Raw genomic sequence first — 24,553 nt, 5'->3', positions numbered from 1 at the left:
GCAAAAGATGTCCCAGGTTCGAAGAGCGGACTCCCGATTCTCGAACCACGTCCTTGCTGTGTCTTCCAGGTAAAAGTACACGTGGCACAGCTTGTCCTTGCAGTTCCAGTTGTTAAATGTTGAGACCCTTTCGAACATCTCCAGCCAGGTTTCGGGGTCTTCACTTGGCGATCCACGGAAGGTCTGCGGCTCGCTGAGCGGCTGCATCACGGCAGCTGCAGGGGACACTGTGGCTGTCATAATGCCCGTTGTCTTTGTCGCCGTGGCATTTGGCTTGTCTTGTAGTAGTCCAAATTGAGGGGGTAGTCCTTTAAGTGTGTGGCTTGCTTGACTGTCCCTGATGGTGTCGGTGTCTCCTTCACGAATGGGGCTGGGTTCATGGCCTCCTGACGGGGGCACCCGGAACATGAATGAACAGCAGCTCTACCAGAAGTCATGGGGTTGTGACATGGACGAAGGCAGCAGTCGACTTGCTCAAGACTAAACTTTTTATGTGGGCGAACCTGTGCTCGATAAATGAGAAGTCAAACTACAAGTGATACACACACGCTTACACTGATAGCGGTGAACAGAGCATTGGCTGTCGATAATCTGATCTGCAGTAAGGCGCGTCGGCATTTATACATGTGGCATCGAACATTTGAGCCTTATCACTGGTGGCTGCGTTAGTTCCATAATAATCTCAACTGTTCACGTTTGCGTGCTAGAGCCTATACGATTCTAAAATAATCTGGAAGGTTCCGAGACATTAGGTCGCGGCTTGTGCAAAGCAGCGGTTACGTGTGTAACGCACTAGTTACATATGAATAACAAAAGAAGCACGCGCTGCAGTATGCTGTCGTAGCTTGGTGTAACGCAGGCAAAACCACGAATAGCATAGCCATCAGTATCATATTGAGCGCGCACGCGCTCGCACCAAAGACAAGTCTTCTTCCTCTTGTTCTTTGAGCGCCTTGATGCGGAGTGCGGAGCACTTTAGAGGCCCGGGCTGTCGTATGCTGTCATCGCTTGGCATAACGCAGGCAAAACCATGTATAAAAAATAGAATAAAAGAGGAAGCCAGAGAGAAATAGGAAGAAAGAGAAAGAAAGGGGAAAAAATAGGAAGAAAAATAGAAAGAGCAAGAAAGAGAAAGAAATAGATAAAAAGAGAGGAAGAAATAAATAGAAATGAAGAGAGAAAAAAGAGACAGAAAAAAAAAACAGAAAAAAAAGAAAGAGGAGTAGAGAAAGTGAAAACCGAAGAGAAACAAAGAAGGCTGCCCAGCTCCGCACTTCCTTCAGGCTTGGCACCCCCAGTGCATCATCATCATCATCATCAGCCTGTCTACACCCACTGCAGGGCAAAGGCCTCTCCCATGTTCCGCCAATCAACCCGGTCCTGTGCTTTCTGCTGCCACGTTATACCTGCAAACTTCTTAATCTCATCTACCCACCTAATTTTCTGTCTCCCCCTCACGCGTTTGCCATCTCTTGGAATCCAGTCAGTTACCCTTAATGACCACCGGTTATCCTGCCGACGTGCTACGTGCCCGGCCCATATCCATTTCTTCTTCTTGATTTCAACTATGATATCCTTAACCCCCGTTTGTTCCCTGACCCACTCTGCTCTCTTCCTGTCTCTTAAGGTTACACCTATCATTTTCCTTTCCATCGCTCGCTGCGTCGTCCTTAATTTAAGTTAAACCCTCTTTGTAAGTCTCCAGGTTTCTGCTCCGTAGGTAAGTAGCGGTAAGATGCAGCTGTTATATACCTTCCTCTTGACGGATAGTGGTAGATTACCATTCATGATTTGATAATGCTTGCCCAATGAGCCCCATCCCATCCTTATTCTTCTAGTTATTTCACTCTCATGGTTCAGCCCCTAGTGCAAAGCTGCCTTAATTTTTTCTCTAGTTTATTTGTTATACTCCATGTCAGCCCCAAATGTTAAAACTGGCAGTACACGGTGATTGTACACTTTTTACTTTAAGAAAAGTGGCAGACCGCCTGTCATTATTTGGGAGTGCTTGCCATATGCATTCCAGCCCATCCTTATTCTTTGGTGAATTTCCTTTTCGTAAGTAGGCTCTCCTTTGCAGCAAAGTATTCTGCTGCACTGTTACTACTCATTCCTATGCATGTGTTATGGCATGCCAAAAGTGCTCAGTGTCATTGTACTGTGTTTATGGCACCTGTTCATTTTTGCAGTACAACAGCAGCGTTATTTCCTTTTTGTGAATATAGGCTCACTAAAGACATTTGTTGTTGGTTCCATTCCTGACCGAGGCGTCATATATGGCATGGTGGAAGTACAAAAAAGGTGCACAAATATGTCATTTGACATTACATGCACAAGTTGCAATGTATGGCGTAGTCAGTTCAAAGAAAGCGCTGTTGATTAATAACTGCACTACAAGACAAATGGCTCCTTGCATGTTCCACTGATATGGTTTTGTAGCATGTGCTACAGAGATGGCCCACCTGTGGGAGTTCTCGCCAGAGGGTGCGCTGTCCACAAGGCTCATCTGCCTCAACCGATCCCCACTGGCATGCCTGCTGCACCACAGCCTGCTGGTAGAACTGGTACAAAGGCTCTTCCTCCAACAGCCGGCCGTCACTGTCATCCACAACAGCACAGTAGTACATTTCTCGTTCATGAGTGGGATTACGTACATTACACAACAGAAAATAACAGAGCAAACACTAGCCGGCCTGTGGCACCACAACAAGACAAAAAAATGCAGCAACAACTAATATGGCTGAGATACATAAATGGTGGAAAATGCCAGAAAAGTAAAAAGTGACAAAAGCTATGAAGTGGTATTACATATGCAATTTTTAAGTAAAGCCAACGACAACAACAACACGTCAGGGATGGTTGTTCCTATGTACAGGGGTGCTGGAAACAAGGGGATTAAAAGAACGTTCAGTTTGACGCTAAAATGATGAATGCGGGCTGAACAGTATGCAGGTGTTGTGACAAGCCTGCTCTTACAAATTCATAGAGTCTGGAAAAAGACATAAAGGAGTGATTAATCTGGGTTGTGACAGCAATGATAATAAAAGCACTTTTTTCATGACTGTAATGACAACGGTAACTGGAAAGCATGAAACACGATGCTTGGCTCAGCACAGATTAAGTTCAGACGATGTGAATCCAAGCCACAGAGCGAGACAAATGCTGCATATTCCAATTTAGGACACATTAGGCATTCTTCATGCAAAGGTAATGTGACCGAACTAGAAGAAGGCAGAAATTTCAACACTGGTAGCCTGACATGCGGTTAGCACAGTTAGTAACAGTTACATGCAGTATCCAAGAAAGATTAGAAGTTATATTTTCATAACTGAAGAAATTTGTTATATGTGCACCGAGGTATTTGTAAGAAGTCGCAGCGTCAAGGGGAGCATTGCTAAGTTCATAAGTGGCTGCTTCGGTTCTATATCGGGAAATCTGCATGTGTTTACGCTTACTAAAAGTAAATTTCATGTTCCATAAACCATTCCAAATCTTGGTTAACATCAGACTAAAGAATAGAAGAATCAGAGTCATCAGTGAATTTGCTATAAATAACTTTGTTATCAGTAGAAAGATGCACAGAAGGAACAATGTTACCAGACAATGTCAATAAAAAAAAGGCACAAAAAGTGAGCATTAGGTGAGCGGCAACTAGCAGAGCAATAAACAAGGACACGAAAGATGACCACATTCTTTTGTGTTGTCATCTGTATTGCGCTACAGGTTGCCACCAATGCCGAACCAACGGGCTCAGAAAGGCTCAATTCTGAGCCTTAGGGGATCCACGAATCCACAGATGTTAGTTTGGTTAGCTCTCAAAAATCGGAAGCAATCAGAGCAACGAGAGTGCAGCCATGAAATCACTTACAGTGAAGGATTAAGATTAATGAAAAAGTGATAATAATTAACAAGTTTCCTTGGGGCCAAAGGGCAGGGAGTGAGTGAGGCATAAGAGAGAAAGGCCTCTACCTGCACCCCTTCTATAATTGATACAGCCACAGCAGCAGCCTCTGAGAAGAGGCCATCACAAGGATTGCTTCAAAGGATGACCTGCAGAGCATCACTAAAGAAAGGCAAAACTGACTTCCTCTCAAAAAGTGAATCTTTTCTTAGAAGTAATAACTTGTGCTGTTTTACGTGCAAAAACCACAATATGATTATGAGGCATACTATAGTGGTGTGTTTTAATGTGCACCTAAGTCTGCATACAATTTGCATATCACTCTAATCGAGATGCAGCTGGCTTGGCCAGGAATCGAGCCTGCATCCTTGAGTTAGATTTCTTTCTTTTTTTTTTCAGTAAGGTTTAAAGGGGTCAAGAACCACCCCTTGGGATTGGAGAAATAATCGCATCCTGTGGAAAGCAGACACTGCTATGAACGGTTCAGCCAAAAGCTACACTCGTGTGCGTTAAGGAGAGTTTAGTAGCGGACCATGAAGTAGCCATTTTCTCAGGCACCCTCTTTTCATACAGAGGCCCGTGCTCACTCTCTTTGCAGCTGCCAGTGCCTGCTGTTTGACGTTGAACAGCAGACAGCATGCTATTGGCCAATAGCCGACATAAATCAAGAGCAGCGTTTGGATCCGATGCACTTATTGCCATCGGGTGCTGCCACATGTTGGTGCTGCGCTCCATAGACTCACACGCACTTATCCCTTTATTATAGATGTGATCAGGCTTCACGCATAAAAAACTGTTACCACTGCTCGTCGTAGGCCGCAATGGAATGTTTATAAACTTCACAATTGTTTCAGACTGTTCCGTTAAGATTATGTGGAGTACACGAGTAACCAAGTTTATTCTAGAGAGACCGCATGCACCAGCGATAGCGCTGGAAGGTTCGGTCACTGATGTATAAAAGCCGGCATGCTCCGCTGCCAATGAGATTACTGATGGCCGACAAATGTGATTGCCACCATTGGTGCACAGCGTGTATTGTTCATACGTTGACTTTCTATTTCCTAGGCGCCCAGTGAAGAGTTTCTTTAATGGTCCGACTGCCGCCTTCTTCACCGTCATGACCACGTGACATTAGCTGGCTAACATTACAATGTAGCCACACTTGCTCGTTTAGGAATCAGAATGACAGAGAGTGATTGCATGTCATCGTGCAATCTCAAAGTCATGACATGCGCCGACGTAACTTCTTTCCGCCATGCCATTCTTCCCTGTCTGGATTCCAGCGCGCTCATCAAGATGAGAGAAGAGAGAAAGCGCTTAAAGTGTGAAACATATCTCTGTAACTCCGCTCATTCTTGACGGATTCGAGAAATTTTTGCAGCAACCAATTTGCGAGGCAATAAATTTGATACGGAGGTCAATTGAAGATCACTTTGAAAAGTGGTTCAGGACCCCTTAAACTTCCTAACACTACGGGAAGACTACAGCAAGGCATTACACCAATATAACTACACTACAGTTGAAAACTACAAATAATGTCTGCTATGCTTTCCTTTGCTTCATTAGGCTACAGCAACACATGAAGAATAGTCAGCAGTTTGCCACAGCTACCACAAAGTGGAGGTTCATCACAGCTCAACAAATATAGGAGTGCGTCTTGCATGTACGGGCTATTCTAAGCTGACAAAAAATTATTTCAGCTCGTAATATTCTCATTACTTGTGGCGAGTTTCCCGTATGTGACTTAAAGCTTCTTCTATGTTTCTATATCGCACATACATTGTTAATGTAACTTTATCATGCAAAAAATGACTTTAGGCCTAAAGTAGGCTGGTGCAGAGGAGTTTCAAGGTTTCAATGCAACAGACGTGACTATTTCACCTGCAAGAATGCCACTGTGACCGAGTGTGATGAAACGCAGAATCAAAGAAAAACGCCAACCAAGGTAAAATGCACGATATTTTAAAAGGACGTTCCGGCTCCCGCACGGGATTTCACATTGACAGCAAACAGCGTGGTATGCTACTAGGCCGTTCGCTGTCAATGTGAACAAGGCTCCCGTGCGGGAACCAGAACGTCTTTTTAAAATTTTGGTGCCTTTTCCCTTGGTCCGCGCTTTTCTTTTATTTCACCATGTTTGTCCCCAACCAGACAGGATTCCGTCGGACTCTTGACTGTGATGAACCACATTGATGCCACAACAATGATAAAAGCGCGCAGGCATGCACACCGCAGCAAGAACCTTGGGCCACTCATTGAAGATGCTCTGCTGAACGTGTCTACGTGGCACACGAGAAGAAAAGAATGGGCAAATGGAGCCAGAGGCTCGAGAGAAAAGACACATCGGCTTAATAGAACGTTCGAGAGTCGAACGCTAATGCCTGAGGGGCCTCGACCTGCCTGCCTTTTCTTGTCAGATGAGCGACACAGCCACAACAGCTTCCTCAAGTTCCAACTTGTGAGCGTTCTATTTGCTTGAACTCTTCTGTAGACACACTTTGCATCGTACTTCTGTGCCAGTGCTTTGCATAACTGCCGCTTGTACATTTCTGCGTTTCAGTGCATGTTTCTGTGCTGTGCTAGTTTCTCCTCTTCCTAGCTGCCCTTGCAAGCGTCTCTGAATCCCGCCAGTAAGCCTGCTTCTCCGACCAAATTCCTAACACCAGGAAGTGCGGAGGTGAAGCCTCTCATTTGCGTATGTCGGGCTCTAAATCAACTGGACGGAAGTGCTTTCGCTGTCGAGAAGATATTGGGACCATGGGGCTGCCCATCGCAGTTCCGAAAGGCAACGAAAGCGCTGTTGCGTTTTCTCAAGGATACCGGACTGATTCACCGTTTGTGATGTCGAAACGCAGCACAGTGACGTCGGCTGAAGAGTGACTTTTATCTCCTCCTCTATAACTCCCCCTTCCCCAGTGCAGGGTAGCCTCAGCCCTGGTTAACCTCCCTGCCTTTCTTCTTATTCTCTCTCTAACACCAGGCATACAGCATAATGTAATGGGCCGGTTAAACACATAGGTTGTGCACATGACAGAGTAAAACTGGTTTATAGTAGTAGTCTTGTGTTCGTGAAATGATATCAGTAATGTTATGGCATTTAAAGAGTAAGTATAACCTCCTTTTGTAGACTTGTTTTATTCATTTGTAAAACTGTTTTATATTTCACATACCTCTGCAGCCAATGTACTAGCTTCTGGGTGCAGGACGTCAGATTCCGAAAAATCTGGGCGTAAGAAATGGCAGTGTGCGACTTCACCACATCCGCATAAAATTTGGGGAGAGCATACCCAGACTGATGCGTAGCGTAACTGAATGCACATTAAGGGGTATTCAGACGGGGGAGAAATGCTTGGGGGAGACGGGGGGATTGCGGATCACGTGACCGCGACCTCACGGATTAGCGAGTGGGCGTGACCCCCGCGCGCCTCCTCGGAGGAGACGGGGACGTTTTCCCCGAAAGGACAAACAATCCCCCGGCGGTGGGGGATATGGCGGAATTTTGGGCTCTTGTTTGGCCACATTGTTGCACTTGCTCCTGCAGAGAGCGATGGTCGTCTGCAGCTCGTCAAACGGGTGGTGCAAGCCACCAGAGTAGTCTAGTAACACTGGTCTCCCCCTTTGTTTGCCTCATTCGTGTGAGTGGGGGGCATTTGTGGAGACTTCTCCTCGCGAGTTGACGTCACTAGGCTCCACCTTTACCCCCCGAGCATTTCTCCCCCGTCTGAATACCCCTTTATGGGAGCGTGGTTAGTGATTTCAACAAAACATGTCACAGTCTACGAGTTGCCATTGCCGTGAGGTGAGAACATTGCTGGAACCACAAGGTGATGTTCGAGGAGTGCAAAGCCCATTTCTTCACCAAGCTTCCTTACACAAAGTGAGAACGGCTAACAAGCAAACACATGTTGCAAAATACCTCTTTTTCATAGAGCGGATGCAGAAAATGCAGACAATGATGCTCTGCGACTGCCAAGCACATGTACACCAGATACAAAACAATGCCACGAACTAGATCGGAACATAAAACTACAGTAGACTCTCAGTAAACGGAAATCTGTTAAACGGAACTGCTGCTTAAACGGAACAACTGCATTTAATATCATTGGTTTCATACTTGGATTCTGCACTCCTGTTCATCTCTCAGTAAACGGAACTCCTGTTAAATGGAACACATTTTCTTGGTCCCTTCAGGTTCCGTTTACTGAGAGTCTACTGTAGAATTCTGTGCACAACTAGACGGTGTTAAAAGAACCTATCTCACTGAAACCACAGTGTTCTGGAAGAACTCACCGACAGGAAGGACCTTATAAAACCTTGCGGAAAAAGGAAGTAGAATAGTATTCTGACCAATGGAAAAATATAAAAACCAGGCTCTCACACAACTCAGTGAAAACATCCATTATAGAAAATTAGATTCCGACCAAACTCCAGAAATCCAGCACGGTGGTCTAGAGGTTATGGTGCTTGACTACTGACTTCCAGGTTGCGGGGTTGAATCCCGGCCACGGCAGCCGCATTCCAGTGGAGACCAAATGCCAGAGGCCTGTGTGCTTAGATTTAGGCGCATGTTAAAGAACCCCACGTGGGCGAAGTTTCCGCAGCCCTCCACTATGGTGTCTTTCATATCATGACGTGCTTTAGGGCTGTAAAACGCCAACAATTACTCTTATTACCCAACTCCGGGATACAGTCACATTATACAAAATACAACAGATTTCTTGGCCAGAAAATTAATCACACACACCAAGTAGTGCTCCTTGATGCTTAATTAACAACAAACAAGCAGTCCATTTCTACCTTCTTCCAAGGTTCATAAGGTTTCCATAGACAAATCACTGCACAAATCCCGCACAGACCTATATATCCAACAAAACATCATTGATCTAATATACCATCCTTCCTTCCATCCTTTATTCAGAATACACTTCTTTCAGATTATAAATTCCATTAACAAAACACAAACACTCTCTGGTCAGGCCATTCTGATAACATTAAATGCCTGCTCTTTGTACACGAATGGTAACGGCCAAGAGAATCTTGGAGCACATTTTAAATCATGCAAAATGGCGATTACTATTAGCAGATGCCCTCGTTGCAGTAGCATGTGAAGGCAAGAAAAACTGGATAAAAGTTGCTCTTATTACAGATATGATATAGTACAAATTTAAATGACTAGAATGAATAAGTGCAGGTTTTATCCACACTAAAATGGCAACAGGAGTGCACCAGAATGTTTTGAAAAAGCAGCAAACAGCAAGACATCAAAGCAACACTGCAAAGAAGCAAAACAAACCGATTTGAAAAACAGACCTGCTGATTGGACTTGGAAGTCTGGCTTTCAGTCAGCAGCAGAGAAGTTATTTATTTCAGCAAAAAACTGTTGGTATTACTGACCAAAGCCACTTAGGTACAGCTTCTGGAGCAACTAAAGCCTCACTTAGGAACAGCAAACAGACCTTTTGGAGAAATCACTAGTGGGGTGCATTTCTCAATGCAAATAGGTCACTTCATGTCAAACGTCCCAGCCATTTTGGGGACCATCCCAAATGTGTTAAAAAAAATCGTGCCGATTTCTTGCATTGAAAACAGTGAATTGCTAGAATACTTCGAAGAGAAAAACATTTTTGGTCATGTGACTGCCTCCCGAATTTTGCATAATGTCGTCTGAGTGATGCTTGTCAGATAATTTGTTCTGAGAATATCATTGCACGTTTCAATACTAAATTTGGCTCACATATTAAGCACAGGCGTTAGTGTAAAGTGCCCGAAGCTTAATAATATCATACTGGACTTCTTTACCATATACACCTCCATAAATCTAGTCAAAATCTGCCATGTTTGCATTTTTTTCTCTTGTAATATTGTGCCATGTATGAATATCTGAGTAATCAATACTGACTCTACGGAAGGTATATTTTGCATTACAAATATTTTCAGACTGCTTAAGTTCGTAACAGTGGCACACTATTCACAGTGGTGTGGGAACAATTTCCTCTGGACATCGAGACCACTTTTGGTTGCTGAGAGGACGTCAGACTGTAAAAAAAAACACCATCCCTTTCCACTGCACACTATGGAAAACATGCAGCGATGGTGTAGATGTAGAGCATCAGCTTCTCATGCAAGAGGTCTGTGGTTCGAATCCTGGTGCCGCCCAATTCCCCACCGGATTATACGAGGTGTGTTCAAATTAAGAGGTACGAAAGGTCGTAACAACGAAACTGTTAACACAGATGCCTATGCTGCTATGGGAGAACGTAGCAAGACATTTAGGGATGCGAGTGGGGTCTCCACCGTGGATCGTAGCATGCAGGGGCACCCGCATGCGCAGGAGAAAGCAGAGGCTCTTATATAGAGTGTCGTCCAATTCATGCGGCTGTGCGTGAGAGGACAGGATGGCGTTCACATTACAAAATTCGACGATTGAGGAGCAGCGAGGTGTTATCCGATTTCTGACAATGGAATGTGTTAAACCGGTGACCAGTCATCGCCGGATGATGACCGTATACGAGGAGGACTGTGTGAGACATTCTGAAGCCTATGCATGGCCATCAAGAACAAAAGACCGGGGCTGCTCACAGAGGGTATCGTTCTGCTCCATCATAACGCTCATCCACATGTCTCGCACACGTGGAACTGGCCAAATTCCAGTGGGAGCAGCTTGACCATCCGCCCTACAGCTCGGACATGTCGCCCTGCGATTTCCATGTGCTCCGTCCCCTGAAAAAACATCTGAAGCGGAAGCGCTTCAACTCGAACTGGGTCTCGTCACAGCCACAGGAATTCTGGAAACAAGGAATCCTTTGGCTCAATGGGACCGTTGTGCTCAGGCCTATGGTGTATACTTTGAATAAAGTCTGCATTTATACCGACAGTGTCATTTCGTACTTTTTCATTTGAACACACCTTGTATAAAGAAAAGAAATGCATGATGATGGAATTGCATAAAGAGGCCTGGGGAGCGGCCTCACCGGTGCCCACAGCCGGTAATGCACTCCCTCACTAGAGAAGGATTGGCCACCCTGGTGCTGTATTTGGCCACTACCTCACACACGAATACACCGATTAATCCTCGGCCCTCAGTACCCAGCGGCTGAGAAGCAAGTGACCATGGCGGCAGTCAGACCTGCGACTTAGAGGAGGCTGCCAAGAATCTCTGGGTCCGGACAGGTCACCATTGGAATCTGAACTTGGCAACGTTTAATGCCAGAATGTTATCTAGTGAGGGGAGTCTAGCAGTGCTACTTGAGGAACTAGAGGGAGTTGAATGGGATGCAATAGGGCTCAGTGAAGTTAGGAAAACAGCTGAGGCCTATACGCGGCTAAAGAACAGGCACGTCCTACGCTATCGTGGCTTAGTTGACAGAAGAGAAATGGGGATGGGGTTCCTTATCGATAAAGATATAGCTGGCAACACAGAGGAATACTATACCATTAGTGAGAGGGTGGCAAGTATCGTAATTAAACTTTTAATAAGAGGTACAAGATGAAAGTGACACAGACCTACGCGCCTACATCCAGCCATGATGACCATTTAGTTAAAGCTTTCATGATGACCTGGAATCGGCAATGAGTAAGGTAAAAAGACAGTATACTGTACTGATGGGCGACTTTAATGATAAGCTAGGCAAGAAGCAGGCTGGAGATCAGGCAATGGGGGAATATGCCATTGGTTCTAGAAGTGTCAGAGGGGTGTTATTAGTAGTGTTCGCAGAGCACAATAATTTACGAATCTTGAATGCCTTCTATCGAAAACAAGCGAACTGCAAGTGCATGTGGAGGAGCCCTAATGGCGAAACTGAATGAAATAGACTTCATACTGTGCGCACACCCAGACATCATGCAGGATGTGGAAGAGGTTGGCAAGATCCAATGCAGTGAGCATAATATGGTAAAGTCTTGAATTTGCCTGGACCTGAGAAAGGAACGGCAGAAACTGATACACAAGAAGCCAATTAATGAGTTAGTGCTGAGAGGGAAAGTAGAGAAATTTCGGGTCTTGCTCCAGAACAGATACCCGGCTATAATCGAGGAAATCGACCTTAGCGTTGACGCAACGAATGATAATCTGATGAGTATCACTATGGAGTGTGCAGTAGAAGTTGGAGGTACAGTCATTAGACAGGACACCGGCAAGCTCTCCCAGGAGATGAAAAATGTCATTAAGAAGCGTCAAAACATGATAGCCTCAAACACAACAGACAAAATAAAATTGGCGGAGCTTTCGAAGTTAATCATTAGCCACCAGGTAGCTGACATAAGAAGGTATAATATGGAGAGAATTGAACGGGCTGTAAAGCAGAGGTTGGCAACCTGCAGGCTGCATGCGGCCAGCAGCTTTTATGCTGGCTTCACAGACTCTTTGAGTTTGAAGAAACTAGCAGCAGCCATGATAACGGTGTTCAGCAATGCATAGCTCTGCAAACAGATTTTCTTGAGAAAGAGTAATTGTTGGGGTTTGACATCCCAAAACCCTGATATGATTATGAGAGACGCCACAGTGGAGGGCTCCAGAAATTTCAACCACCTGGGGTTCTGTAACGTGCACCTAAATCTAAGTACACCGGCCTCAAGCATTTTCTCCTCCATCGAAAATGTGGCCGCCACAGCCGAGACTTGATCCAGCAACCTTCGGCTCAGCAGTCGAGCCACATAAGCACTAGAGCATTCTGGCAGGTATTTTCTCAACAATGAAGTTCATCAAATCAAACTTGCATTCCTAGCTAACCGATACACAACTCCACAACTTTCTGCATCTGTCAGTCAGCACCCTTGATAAAAAGTAGCATTGAAGGAGTTTTTTTTTTTTTGCTTGTAACCTATGTTTGTAAATTGCAACCTTGTGACATGCGTGCTAAAAATAAACATGACTGCTATTCCAGTTTTTGTAAATTATAGTGAATTCGCCGAATTTCTTTCTCTTTGCTCGTAGGCCACTATAGAATTGAATCAACCAAAGGACCAAGCGGGATTTCCTACAGGCTACTCGACAACAGACCATATTCACACTGTCAATCAAGTGATAGAGAAATGCGAGGAATATAACCAGCCCCTATATATAGCCTTTATAGATTACGAGAAGGCATTTTATTCAGTCAAGATAACAGCAGTCATGCAGGCACTGCGAAATCAGGGCATCAACAAACCATGTATAAAAATACTGGAAGAAATCTACCGTGACATCACAGCCACCACAGTCCTCCATAAAGAAAGCGACAAAATCCCAATAAAGAAAGGTGTCAGGCAGGGAGACACAATCTCGTCTTAGCTATTCACCGTGTGCTCGCAGAAAGTTTTCAGGGCCCTAGATTGGGAAGAGTTATGGTTACGAGTAAATGGAGAGTACCTTAGCAACTTGCGTTTCGTTGATGACATTGCATTGATGAGTAACTCGGGGGACGAACTGCAACTCATGATTACTTAACTGCACAAGGAAAGCAGAACGGTTGGTCTGACAGTTAACATGCCGAAGACTAAACTAATGTGCAACAGTCTCGGAAGAGAACAGAGCTTTGCGATAGGTAGCGAGGCATTGGAAGTTGTAAAGGAATACGTCTACTTAGGAGAGGCTGTGACCGCAGAGCCGAACAATGGAGCTAAAGTAACTATGAGAATAAGAATGGGGTGGAGCACATTTGGCAGACATTCTCAAATCATGAATGGTGCTTTACCATTATCCCTCAAAAGGAAAGTATTGACAGACGCAATTGAGATTGAGGATGACGCAGCGATCAATGAAAAGGAAAATGATCAGTGAAACCTTAAGGGACAAGAAGAGAGCAGAGTGGGTAAGGGAACGAATGGGTGTTAAGAACATTTCAGTTGAGATCAAGAAGAACAAATGGGCATGTAGCACGTGGTCAAGATAACCACGCTGGTCATTAAGAGTGACAGAATGGATTCCAAGAGAAGGCAAATGCGCGAGGGGGAGATGGAAAGTTGGGTGGGCAGATGACATTAAGAAGCTTGCGGGTATAAAGTGACCACAGCAAGCACAGTACTGTGCTGATTGGCAGAACATGGGAGGGGCATTTGCCCTGCAGTGAGTGCAGTCAGGCGCATGATGATAATTATGAAGTTTGTAAATCTTCAGAAAAAAAATCACGGATTTCAGAAAATCTTCATTTTGGTCCACATTGAGATGGAATTAACACCATGTGGTGCTCCAATTAAAAATAAGCTTTATACTTTAATCAAAAGCAAATAAATAGTTCTTTTTATATGGCAAGTTTTACCATTACATTTTCTGCTTCAAGGAAGAAAATAATTTTAAATTCCCTATTGACAGCAATGGGAAATTTCAATGAGGAAGCTGTTGTTTGAACAAACGGTCAGATAGCCGCGAACGGAAAACCTCAAAAATTATTTTCTTTGTAAAAGTGAAAAATGCAATGATAAAACTTGCCATATAAGAAGAACTATTCATTTGCTTTCGATTCAGGTACAAAAGTGATTTTTAACTGAAGCATCACATGGTGTAAATTGTGTCTCAATATAGGCCAAAAATGAAGATTTCGTCAAATTCATGATTTGTTCTTGTAAAAATTAAGAAACATCAGTGGTCTGAAAATATATTTAACGCAAAATTTACCCTCCGTAGAATCAGTATTGATTACTGAGATATTCATAATTAGGGCAATATCAAGAGAGAAAAAATGCAAACATACAAGATTTTGACAAGATTTATGGAGTTGTATGTGGCAGAAAAGTTGCAGTAATATTACTGAGCTTCGGACACGTTACACAAACACCCGTCCTTAATATGTCAACCAAATTTGGTATTGAAACGTGCAATGATATGCTCAGAATAAATTTTCTGACAAACCTCACTCAGACGACATTATGCGAAACTTGGAAGCCTCGCACATGTGACACGACTACAAATTTGTTTCTCTCCGAAATATTTTAGCATTTCACTGTTTTCAATGCTACAAATTAGCACGATTTTTTCGAACATATCTGAGATGGTCGCCAAAATGGCTAGGACATTTGGCGTGGACCCAAATGCTATTTAAGTCTCCAAGCTGGAACAGGTGTACCATGTTAAGTGAAATCTATATTGCCTTCAGTGACAGTGTGTAGAATTCTACACATCAGCTACGTAGGTGCGTCACACAACGCGTGTTTCTTCAAATGGCTTGAAACGCAGTATGCACTTTTGTACAGGCTTCCCGAATGGAAAACTAGTGGTCATTTTACTTCATCATGCTGCATACTGCTGCAGAAGATCACTTTGCTGGAGACAGTACCATGTTAGATGATTGGTTGATGGGCCGCGTTACAGGACCGACGTCAAGAGTGTTATTTTTCTTTGCTCGAAACAAATACAACCAGAAAACAAACTGGCCAAGCATCTTGAGCCTAATAGTTTATTCTTTTTATGCAAGAATTGAAGCCAACCGATTGCAGAATAATTAGATTTTATTTACACGCTAATTAACATAAATTACTGAAAATTGTGCAAAACAACGTATTGCCTCATTTTCTTTCTAGGGATGCAAGATCAAGTGCCTTGGAGTTAAGGTGCGTGAATTTGACACATTTTTAGAGTCCATCATAATTCGTGCCTGAAGGGGATACGTATATGTGTGCATGCATGCATGTTTAGTTATAATCACCCGGAAGACGAAATCAACTCGCTGCTCTTCATTTTCCCATGGACAGCCTCCTTACTGCCATCACCTTAGGCCGGCGAACGTGTCCCCGCAATGCACTTGACATTCGCAACTCAATGAGGGGCTTTAGCTGCAGCACTGGAAGTGCACGCTGCATAAACGTAATCTTGTTACTACTGGAAAGAACTATGACATTTTTGCTTTCATTACAAGATAGCCATTTGCATTGTCTGGTGAAGAACATGCTGTTGTGCTTTATGGATAAAATTATTAGGCTCCAGGTTGGTAGAGAGTTAGTATAATATAGCGTTGAATAATAAAATGGCCTTTTGTGTCTAAAAGCTACTGTACTACGAAACCTGCAGTAATGAAAGACTTTTTATGTAATTTTGAGCAGTTCTTTAACATGAACATTTGTCGACCGTCAAGAAGTAGATATAGAATACTGGGATACTGCAACACTGCTTTCTCGGGAAAATGTTGCAATATTCTCCGGGCAGTGACAGCGGTGCAGCTTATGGCAGGGCAAGCACTTCGATGCTGATGAGATGCTGTGGATGCATGCCATTGTAACTAGGCAAAAAAAAAAAGGCAGGAAGGGGAAGATGGAAGCTTGCGATGAGGAATATGAAAACAGGGCTGTGTGTGCTGGAGCCGACGTTTCGACAAGTGGACTTGTCTTTTTCAAGGCTGCCATTGATTTCCTTAGCGCTTGTGTGTATATGCTTTGTACCCTCTCCTTCATATAAAAAAAGGAGGAGGAGAAGGCAACTGTAAAAGCGGGGGTGGGGGAGAGGCCGCCGTGACGATTTGAGTGAGTCAAAAGGAAAGAGGTATTCCACACACAAAAAAAAGAAGAGAGGTGTGTGTTGGCAGGAGCCACAATGAGCATGCGCGGCTGGCATTAGAAGCCTATCATATCAGAAAAAGGGCTCATCTTTGCATAAGCGACACGTCTCTGTCTCTGCACTCATCTGAGTTTGATTTCATTTCATCACGTATGTAATACACCGATTCTTTGTTTCCACCTTGTTTCAGTTTTGTTTTTATGTTGATTGCGTGGCGCATGTGCGGTAAGTCTGCCTTGGAGGTATAAATGCATTGACAATCGCCTTAATAAAGTCAGTTGATAGTCAGCGCTTGTGTGTGTCGTTTTCTTTCTTTGTGGTGTGTCTTTACTTTTGCGCTGTAAATGTACCTCTAGGTGTGTGTGTTGGGGGGGGGGGGGGGGGGGAAAGGGTACATGTTTCACTGAATTATAGTTGTCAGAATCACCACTTAACAATGGTAAATTAGAAAATCCTAGAAGGGCTTAACACTCATTGGTTTTCGTTGTGTATGTGCCATGTCAGATGGATTCAAGAGCCCCCTTTGAAACGTTTATACCTGCTGGCTGGATTGTATTGAACTTGTGAATAAGGTATGACTCTGTATATTTTCTCTCTCTTGGGGACCGGAAGTTTCACTGAAGTATGTAAAGTTCGAGATCGTCGCAGGTTCTGACCTGCTACATTAAAATGCTGTGCCACTGCTTACGCTAATTTTTTCACTGTGTCCACGTAATGCCCCTTTAACATTAACAGGCTGTCCCGTTTCGTCAGTGTACTATTTGTGACAATACAAACATTCGATCATGTAGATAACGTCTGAACTAGTGCAGGTAAAACTACATTTTATATGATCGACGTAATCACTTCTGGTGCTTTCAACTATAACGTCATCTTGAAGGTGTTTGCAAGTCTTACATCTTGGACACGAACAAGGTGTTATGTGTTACTTTTGCATGCACTAACATGTCCTTAAAATTCCTACTGCGGCGATACACGACTTTTGGTACTTGGGGAAACACTTTTCTAAGGCACTCGTTGCTTGATAATATTGGATAATACTTGAAGAGGATATTATTTATGTTTGGGAGAGCATTTGAGTGTTTGGTTATACTAAATGATAGCGGCTGGTTGGGCTGTGCTACAGGGACTCTTTTAGCTAGTGTTGTTTACCGTGTTGCGCGTCGAGCTGGAAAAGCTGAGCAAGGAGCTCATGCTACTGAAGACCAGAGATGATTTGGAGTCAGACGGAGATGATCGCATCGCGACAGTAAGAGATCAATTGGAGTCCATCGTCAAAGAATTGAAGCAGCAAGATACGCTTATCAAACCGCACGTTAGTGACAACGACTTCGCTGAGGAGTACGCAGGCATGCGGAAATACCAAGTGCTGATCACACATATGCGGATACGACTTCGGTGCTTGCAACAAAAGAGCATGTCCGATGGAGGTACGGGTAATGGAAGCACAATGGCCTTATCATCCACCAGCAATGCAGGTACCTTCAAGCTGCCAGAACTGTAACTCGAAGAGCTCAGCGGTGACCGACTAGAAGAGACTTCCAACGACAATGGTGCCCTTTCAAACACCGAGCATCTTTTGTATCACAGTGAGGCACCGATGGGCAGGACGGCTGCAGCGCTGAGTGGCATCCACGGGACTGATCAAAACTACGAGTGTGCCATAAAGACAGCGAAAGAGCGCTTCGTCCGACAGGACGCGCTTGTGCAGGAACACCTCACAGAGCTGTTGAATGTGCATACAGTTGAAGCACTGGATGACGTGAATGCGCTCCGTAGCCTGTATGACAACGTCTACAGAAACATCGCTAGGCTGAAGAATTTTGGTTTTGAACCAGACACATACGATGCGATACCGTGCGCGAGCTTGTTTCATGTGTTGCCCACAGAGTGGGCTGTCGAGTTCAACAAGACTCACGCAACGGACAAAGATGTGCTTGACAGCTCGACTCTTGAGGCGATTCTCGGCTCGTTTCGCCTGGGACTGAACAGCCGAGAAAACATCCACGCGAGCAACCCACAAGGTCCACATCAGACGGCTAAAAGTCACCTGCCTAAAGATAAGCAGCCCGACTACCTCAGGAGAAAGAGCTCGGCCACGGCGATACACCATCTCGCTGGCACCTTCGCTGACCTACCAGACACGATCAACGTTCTAAAGAAGTGTCATTACATCGATGACCAAATTACGGGCCATGACACCGTGCAAGAGGTCATGACTTTCCAAGAAAAAGCACAGCGAACCCTGAGCTCAGCTGAAATGAATCTGAAGATGCAGAGCTCTAACAGCGACACAGTGCAACAATGACTCACTTCCAATGGAGTTGAGAATCAACGTAGTGCCAGTGAGATCGCGACGTCAGGAATAACGCCAGTGCTGGGGCTCGAGTGGAATAGGAAGTGCAACGTGGTGCTGTATCCACTCAGAACGGTATTAGAGCTTGTCACCGTAAATCGAAATACGAAGTGGTTTGCACTGCAGGCCTCGGCAAGGATATATGATCCTCTTGGAAGACACCCAACCTCCCCGTCGATTCACAGAGAACAACCAACAGCTTCTACCGCCAAAGAACAATCGCGTCAGTGGAAGTATCGCCAGAAATCGTCTGACTTGCTATGGAAACGCTGGCGAGCATAGTACTTGTGCGCTTTGCCACTGCATCACCACTCGTGCAGCAGCAAGTGAGCTATGCGACATCGACCTGGTGTTCCCACGTGATGACTTTCACCCAGAACAAGCATGGAAGGTTGGGCAAATTATTGAAGTTCTTCCGGGGCACAATGGATGCAACCGCGCCTGCATAGTACGCCTGCCTGGGGGAATCAATGTACAATGGCCTGTTTAACTTGTCCACCCGCTAGAAGCAAGAGGTCAATGAGCTCTGCTCATTCGGTGGGGAGTACGTAAAAGATCATTCCCTTCACCAGAACCGTTGCGGGGTGTCTGGCCAACAACTTGCCTGCCTACGGGAAAGGTTGGGCGATTGGGGCTCCAGCGTATAAGTTCTGGGAACAGGATAAGGAACAGGACCAGACTGCCCCTTGCTAAACCAGACGGTGCGACCAAAAAGAACAAGAGAAAGAGAGAGAGAGAGAGTAGCCGGAGCGGGGGAACTCGGCGGCCCAAGAGAGACGACAGACAACTGAACAACGAAGGATGAAAGATCCTCAGCTACCTAACCCCAGTTGTAAATAATGTAAATAAACTTCTTGTATCATTTAGAAACCTCAGCGTCATCGAGTTATTGATAGCAAACCTTTTTACAACGAGGCAAGGCTGGTAGCAACTTACACACACACACAAACAACCGGTATCAACAAACAGTACAAAATGTAACACAAGGAAAAGTCCACAGGACTTGTGGCATGACACAATATGGAAGTACCAAACGAACTGCGAGTTTAAAGATAAACATATTTGACAGCACTCTGTCTGGCTGGGTGAAATTCTAAGAATAAAAGGACATGTAGTGAACTCTGAGCTCACTATATGTTAAAAAATGGAACAATACAAAATGAAGCCATAGGAAATGAAATTGTGATGATGGCCATTTGGACAAGACAGAGGCAAGCACTAGGAGGTAGAGGCGCAGCACTGAAGGAAAACAGCAGGTCTCGGTGGCTGACACTAAGATGTGCTCGACATATTTTGGCATCGAGAAATGGTTTGCACTTAATACTCGCAGCCCCTGCGAAACTTGTATGGGTGATTGAGTGGAAGGCCTTTTGGTCTAGCTCCTGGAACCGTGCCCTTCCGCACCCCGTTACCCCAGAGCAGTGCCACAGTCGTAGAATTAGTCAGCTCACTAAGCACGCCAGGCCATCACCGGCTAGGTAGAAGCCTCATGAGCCTGACTCCAAATGCATGTCACAATCATCTTCTGCACACCAGCTGCCATCCCTTCTTCAAAATGCCCATCTCTCCCTCGTGTCGATTCCCTCTTTCCCTCACAGATGTCATGGTTCTTAATGACTGGTGCTTATTAGGGTTGCCACCTGCCCGGTTTTGGACCGGCCGGGCCGGTTTTTTATACAAGGGGCCGGTCGCCGGTTTGCACCTAAGACCGGCCATCATTGGCCGGTTTTTTGCTCATCGTATCCCGAGTATATTTTTTTTTTACTCTTCTCCGTGTTGACCGCACGTGTTGACTGAGGAATTCCACCTGCGCGGTCGGGGACTGACCGGCGGTCAGTCCCCGACCGCGTAGTTTAACAACTACGACGGTAAATATTTATCGTCAATCACCAAAACTCTTACGCTATTAGTCAACCACTTTCTGGGATCCCTTCAAGTCTAGCGATCGTTGGAATAGAGCATATTATTGCGCGTGTATGGTACATGAATATGCGACATTTTCGTGGCATAGGCACATTTTAACGTTCCTTAACTATAATGCCACTGGCCTGTTGGATTCAGACGCAAAGAAGAGCTTTTTTATGGACGAAGCATTGTGGTTACTTTTCAGTGCAGCACATTCAGACTAATAAGCGAAGCATCATTCCAATCACGGGTACTTTTATGTCAAGTTGCATGGTTAGCTGAGTGTGCTGCTTTTGTTTGTGCATTAGGTTTATTTGGCTCAATGAAAGCAATGTTACATTAAATGGCAATGCATGCCGAAGAATTGACACAGCGTCTATTGTTCAACATTATATTAATCTCCTGTTAACTCCCCCCCCCCCCCCCGCCCCCCCGAAGGGCCGGTTTTTTTTTCGGTAAAAGGTGGCAACCCTAGTGCTTATTTTAGTTGGCTTTCGATGCACCGATGCTCAGGGTGCTCGTGAGAACCTCACGCTGCACAGAGCCCTCATCGTTTTCGTTGCTGTGAACCATCCAATGCACCACACTCGTGTGCTTCTCTTATAACAGGGTGTTGTTCCGTTCTTTTAACACAACTCACGCACAATGTTGCAAAACAGAAAATGTGGTCGCCATGGTGAAAGCTGCTGCGATACAGACTGTTGCTCCGCTCACACAAAGGCCAACGGTACGAGTGCACTGAGTTAACGCACACAAATCCCAAAGGAAGCATTTGGGACCCATGTACAGTGACTCTATAAATGCAGGGAAATATGCACAACAGCACCAACAGATCTCCACATTGACTTACGCATGAGCATACACCGAATTTTATTACGTTGGGGAGCTTTCAGAAATGCAGGACACATGACAGCCCTCTTCACACAGGGTGGAGACTGCCTGGCACTGGCCACAAGTTCTGTTGTTTGTAGCCTCTAATGTAGTGCAAGAAATTTTTTGCCATTGTGTGCATCTTGAAGACCACGTTTTGGAGCAGCACTGCAAGAGTGTCTCTCACTTGTAGCATGAACACAGCAGCTTCAGTGAAACGTACCACATTGCAGCAATTGTGGCAGCATTCCCACCACTGTGAATGTACTTACCACAAATGATATTGAAAGAACGAAAGAAGGACAATTTTTCCAAGGGGCTCATTTCTTTCTTAAGCAAAACCAAATGAATCCAACAGAAAATTGAGCCAAGGAAAACACAGGGGATGTTATATGTTGTAATAGTGTTGTAAATAATATTCCCGATGCTTTTCTTGTTTGAATCGTCTGTAGAATTTATTCGAAGAGATTCAAGCAGTCTCAAGGTTACTTAAAGATTGCAATTAACCACATATGAATAAAAATTACCTCTAATTTACTTGAATATTTCCTTACATTTAATTGTTTAAATTCGATTCAACCTACTACGTACAAAAAATTTTTGGCACTAGTATGGAAACTCCTTTTGTACCAACATATGTAAGCACTTTTATGGGCAGCTTAAACCACCCTCTCGTTAAGCAATTGACATGTTTTGACACCTGGTGCAATCCTATGATTCTGCCATGTAATATTACATGTGCTAAGGAGACTCCCACTACATGACATTCTTATAGCGTTCTTTTACGAAGCAGTTCCAAGCACCAGCGTGGCTCTGTGCTCGAAAACCTGCTTACCTCACAGAAGGTGTGGGCTTGATTCTCAGTCAGACGAAAGATTCTTTTATTTATTTGCATTTGCTTCGAATTTTCTCTCATGGACAATGCCAATTTCTTGCTCACAATTAACAATGCCAATGCCGGCACTGGAATTTCTGCAAAACGAGCTCTTTAATACTACCGTGTTAATACACTGGCAGAATGGGACAACCACCTCATGTTAGATTAAACAGGCATTGTGTGGACACAGCAAAAAGCTTACCAAAGTGCTGCATTTTAATGTGGAAGGTCCCAACCTTGATGAACTCAACCTTTATATACTTCCAAGAAAATTCGACGACGCACACCACCGAGGAAAGTAGGCGAAAGGAAAGAGCGTCAACTCGCAACTAATTTTATTCTTGCAAATCCACCGCAATATATACATCATGCCACACATGCGCAATAACACACCATGCGTCCCATCCAACAATCGCCCACTCTCAATGCACGTGCTAGTTTAGAAACCTATCAAAAAAATCAAATTCAGCTGAACGCAGTACCACCGACGTATCGCTAATACATATATCTTTTTTCTTTCGGATGAGGTATGCTTCTAGCATCTCTCGCTCAATCACCTCCTTGCTTCTACCTAAAATAGTGATATTGGCAAATCTTTATATACTTCAGTCAGCCTTCCAGTCCCCGAGAGACAGAAAGCATACAGAGTTATACCTTATTCACAGGTTCAATACACTCCAGTCAACAGGTAATAAATGTATCAAAAGGAGCTCTTGAATCTATACAATATATTAGGTACAGTTGCGCTCAATATGAGTTGCAACATGCTGCCCGTGGTCAAAGCGGCGCCAACAATGCACAGTGGTGCCGACACAGAAAACAGTTAGCGACATAAACACAGTTCTCACTACTGTTATTTCCAAAACCAATCTCACGTTAGCTGGCGTTAGTCTATGGGCTTTGGGCTCCTTCAACCATGGCCACCGTGTTTGAACTCAAATTGAATGCCACTGTACACAACTACGGCCAGTAACACTTGAGCATTCTAGCCATGCTTGCCATGAAATTCTTTTTTCTGTTTACTCCTTACTCTGTTTGTGGACCTTGGCAAAAGTACAATGGCACCATCAGCCTCGTGGGATCATGGCGCTCAGCCATGATCCCACTAGGACCAAAAGCTGGGCAACAACTAGTTAGCTGACTGGCACAGAGGTTCAAAGTAACCTAAACACGCAGTGCAACTAAAGTGTGGATAGCATAAAAAGCAGCGACACACTATTTGTGCAGGGAATACCGTGATTGTTCTCCACACAGCTCTGCAATACACGCACCTGGGCTCAGCACAGGGGGTCTCTGGTGGTAGGGAAGAGGAGGAGCCTGCAAGGCATCACGCTGGCTGTCACATCGACGGTGAAAGCACCACATGTGCTGCTTGTTACAGGCATCAACAAAAACAGTAAGTACTCTGCACATTTTGGTGCACAACATACTCTTTTGGGAACCCAGCAGTCTCCTATTCAATGGTGCTAAAAATGCCCAGCTATAAGGGAGTTGACTGTTGGGCTAGTTGGTGGTCGCACACTATGTTGCCCAGCTAGGCAACATATTGTGCGACAAATGCTGCAAGCGTTCTTGGGATGTGGCTCCAGGCCAGGATCCATATACAGCCCAGACCACTCATAATGTAACCTGCTATGGCCTTTCAGACTCCCTCCTATGGAACTCCATGTATGCAAATGTACCGCTTATTGTGCAGCCCCAAATAAGAAAAAGCAGTTATAATTAAAGCTGTGCGAATAGCAAAATTTTGGGTGTGAAGCGAATTCGAATATTGAAGTGTGAGTGCGAATTGAATAGAATATTTCTCGAATATTTTTCTAATACTTCGAAGCGAACTTGCAGAAAAAAATGTTAGAGAGGATTCCCAAGCATATTCTTATGAGATAGCAACATGAAAGTGTTTCTTTTCGCTAGGTTGATGGAGCACTGGCGGGGTGGTGTTTCAAAGTTCTCTTATCATAAATGAGGAAATGTAGAGGCCGAATACCATTTATGTACGTGATTTGGTGCAACCAAAGTGTTGCCGACAACACTTTACCCGTAATGGGCAAAGATGCCATTTCCTCAGCCTCTCCTCCTCTTTCAACTTCTGTGGAAGCCCGACTGATGTGGCGGACAAGGGTGTGCTCCCTTCAAGTCCGGAGTTCCAAATCTGCCTCGTAGACGTCGATGTATAAGAAC

General features: G+C 44.6%; 1 protein-coding gene and 1 long non-coding RNA gene across 4 annotated transcripts in view; one reads left to right on the top strand and one right to left on the bottom strand.

Annotated features, from left to right (window-relative positions):
- Window positions 1-24,553, bottom strand: part of LOC119390955 (ephexin-1) — a 117,433-nt gene that overhangs the window by 28,727 nt on the left and 64,153 nt on the right. For all 3 annotated transcript variants that reach the window (XM_037658666.2, XM_037658665.2, XM_049414988.1), the window contains exons 10-11: window positions 23,644-23,689; window positions 2,463-2,598 (exon numbers count right to left, since the gene is read on the bottom strand). In XM_037658666.2, the coding sequence (XP_037514594.1) occupies window positions 2,463-2,598; window positions 23,644-23,689 (182 nt within the window). The remainder of the gene's footprint in view (window positions 1-2,462; window positions 2,599-23,643; window positions 23,690-24,553) is intronic.
- Window positions 2,505-23,770, top strand: LOC119390956 (uncharacterized). The gene is made up of 2 exons (XR_005183539.2): window positions 2,505-2,618; window positions 23,600-23,770. It is a non-coding gene; the product is annotated as an uncharacterized LOC119390956 (long non-coding RNA).

This window comes from Rhipicephalus sanguineus, chromosome 4, assembly GCF_013339695.2.
Source record: "Rhipicephalus sanguineus isolate Rsan-2018 chromosome 4, BIME_Rsan_1.4, whole genome shotgun sequence".
Lineage (NCBI taxonomy): Eukaryota > Metazoa > Arthropoda > Arachnida > Ixodida > Ixodidae > Rhipicephalus > Rhipicephalus sanguineus.
The sequence above is the reverse complement of the archived record's forward strand: the minus strand, read 5'-3'. Positions and strand labels throughout refer to the sequence as shown.